The 2,371-nt window shown below is 31.2% G+C and overlaps 1 protein-coding gene across 1 annotated transcript in view; it reads right to left on the bottom strand.

The window, feature by feature from the left end:
- Positions 1–472: 472 nt before the first annotated feature.
- Ap1s2 (adaptor-related protein complex 1, sigma 2 subunit) overlaps positions 473–2,371 on the bottom strand; it is a gene marked incomplete at its 5' end in the record, with an annotated part of 18,897 nt that continues 16,998 nt past the window's right edge. The window contains 1 exon segment of the mRNA XM_005409152.2: positions 473–1,550. Within this exon segment, the coding sequence (XP_005409209.1) occupies positions 1,491–1,550 (60 nt within the window). The 3' untranslated portion in view covers positions 473–1,490.

Genomic DNA, 2,371 nt, shown 5'->3' with positions numbered 1-2,371 from the left:
GCCCCTAAATATAGTTTTTCTCTTCAACAACTGACTACCAAACCACTCTAAATATTATGGCTCTGCTTATTTTGATGGAGCATTTTAGCCATATTTTCTTTGGTAACATTAATGATTGCCATGTTTTTCTCTTGTAAGATTATTCACAGATGTGTATGTATGTGTTTAAGATAAAAATACATATTTTTGTCAAGAAGAAATTAAACCATTTGTGGACAGGAATAAGCTATATCCAGATCACATATATAGACTGAAATGAAATAGGAAAGAAAGTTACGAACAGGAAAAAATACAATCGTGAAGATATTAGTTCTGAAATGTTCTGAATATTTTACATATAATCAGTCACCATGCTGAGGACATTTTCTTTCATAAGTATATCAGCTCTCTATTTCCTCTGGGAAATTCTGCATACTTGATGAGTAGTCATTTAGTACACAGGGACATTAAAATATTCATGACGTGGCTACAAGAGAAATGCATATATTCTTACACACAGTACACAAACTGATACAGACACAATCAGATTTCTAGAATATTTAGTTCACAGTAAAGTTGCCTAAAGCTTAAGTTTTTGGTTGCTTTTGTTCTTTGGCTTATGGTTAAATATGTAACTTTTTCAACAATGCCCAGTTCAGATTTATCTTGTGTAACTTTATATAATGGTAAAAGTGACCACCTACACCTAAAAATATCCTAAAGCATTGTACTTATTAGTAATACTCTAAAAAGATTTTCAGTTTAAGTCATCTAGTCAGTGCTAAGCTAATTGAAAAATAAAATAAATCTTCAGATTTCTGTCACAGGATGTTTCTCACATCAGCAAGGAAAAAAATGGTAACCTGAAGTGGGGTTTAAACATTCTGTCCCCCAAATATCTTGAAATTACATGGAAAATTCTGTATATTCCTTTTTATATTTATTCAAGCTTAAACTCTGAGATAAAAACATGTAAACTGTCTCGCCAAAAATAACAGATTCCTATATTTATACAACCATTAAATACAGTAGTTCTGAAGATAAAATCCAATTAGAATTCTTAAACATTTTAAGGAGATAGCTACTCTTTTTCTCCACTCAGAATAGATAACAGTGAAATTAAACAGGAAGCAATTAAAATAAGTATTAATAATAAACTAACCCCCATTTCCTTACAGAAGCTTTTTTTCATAGGGAAATTCTACTTTACCAATGGCATTAGCAAATTACAGTATTTAATGAATATCTTTTTGTCAGTGAACCTCTGAACCTATTTCAATATTCTCCATAAAAAATAAATCGCAACCCCCAGTGACGGATCACTATCACAGCAAAATTCCCTATGAAAGCATAGCATCAGTGTAATGAAATAATTATGACTATCTTTTAGGATTTAATGTAATTTAGGCTAAGTAATGCTAAAATATAACAAACTTGACAAAATTATAACTGTAAACTGAATTAATATATCCTACTACTTTTTGATGCATGTCAGCACTCCAGCATGTATTCTAGTACGGTGTTTTTCTTAGAACACCCATTGAAACTCCTGCTGTGATACGTATTCTGTTCTGGAGAGAGAATAAGAAAAGTTTAAGTCTATCAAACAACGTTTTGCCTAAATGCCAGTTTTTTTTTTTTGCCCTTATATTACAGTTCTTAACCTTTCTGTTTTCTCTCTTAATTTTATATCATATCAAGTAAAAACAAACTTTGCAGAGTTTTATGCCATTAAGAGAAAGGTAGTTTCCCAAATAGGGCTGAATGCGCAGTCATTCTTTCCCAGACAAGACTTAGGAATCAGAACAAAAATTCTACAGGAACAATTCTGAAATGTGACCACTTCAAGCATTCCTACCACTCATTCATTATCTGACAGATCTTTTACTACCTTTACAAAAGGAAAGGGCTGATGACAAACTGTTCTTTACAGCCAGCGATCCATATTCCTGTTCTTAAACAAGTGATTAGCATTCATCAACTGTGAAGAATACTCTTCATTGAGGAAACCCCTCCTCATTGCAAAAACATCTTTTAAGAAAGTAAACTCTAAATAACACAAAAATAAATAATAGTGGTGGCATAAGTAGTGTTCTCTTACCACTTGTAAATTGCTGTAATGTGTTTAAAATAATTTCCCAGTTCAGACTGCTGAGGTCTGAAAAATTTCTACTATAAATGCCTTAATGACCACTCATATTTAAAGTTGATTTTTAGATAAATGACATAGATATGCACACAATTAACGAATAACTTTTCTCATATATAAAGAAAACATAGGAGATTCAATATAAGCGCCAGTATTCGGTACTCTCATACTACCAGTACATCTTTTGTTTTTTTTTTTTTTTTTTTTTTTTTTTTTTTTTTTTGTTTATGCAGTACTGGGTAT

This window comes from Chinchilla lanigera, unplaced genomic scaffold (genome assembly GCF_000276665.1).
Source record: "Chinchilla lanigera isolate Chin_1 unplaced genomic scaffold, ChiLan1.0 scaffold00118, whole genome shotgun sequence".
In the NCBI taxonomy this organism is placed as follows: Eukaryota; Metazoa; Chordata; class Mammalia; order Rodentia; family Chinchillidae; genus Chinchilla; species Chinchilla lanigera.
Note: the sequence above shows the minus strand (reverse complement) of the source record. Positions and strands in the feature narration are given on the sequence as shown.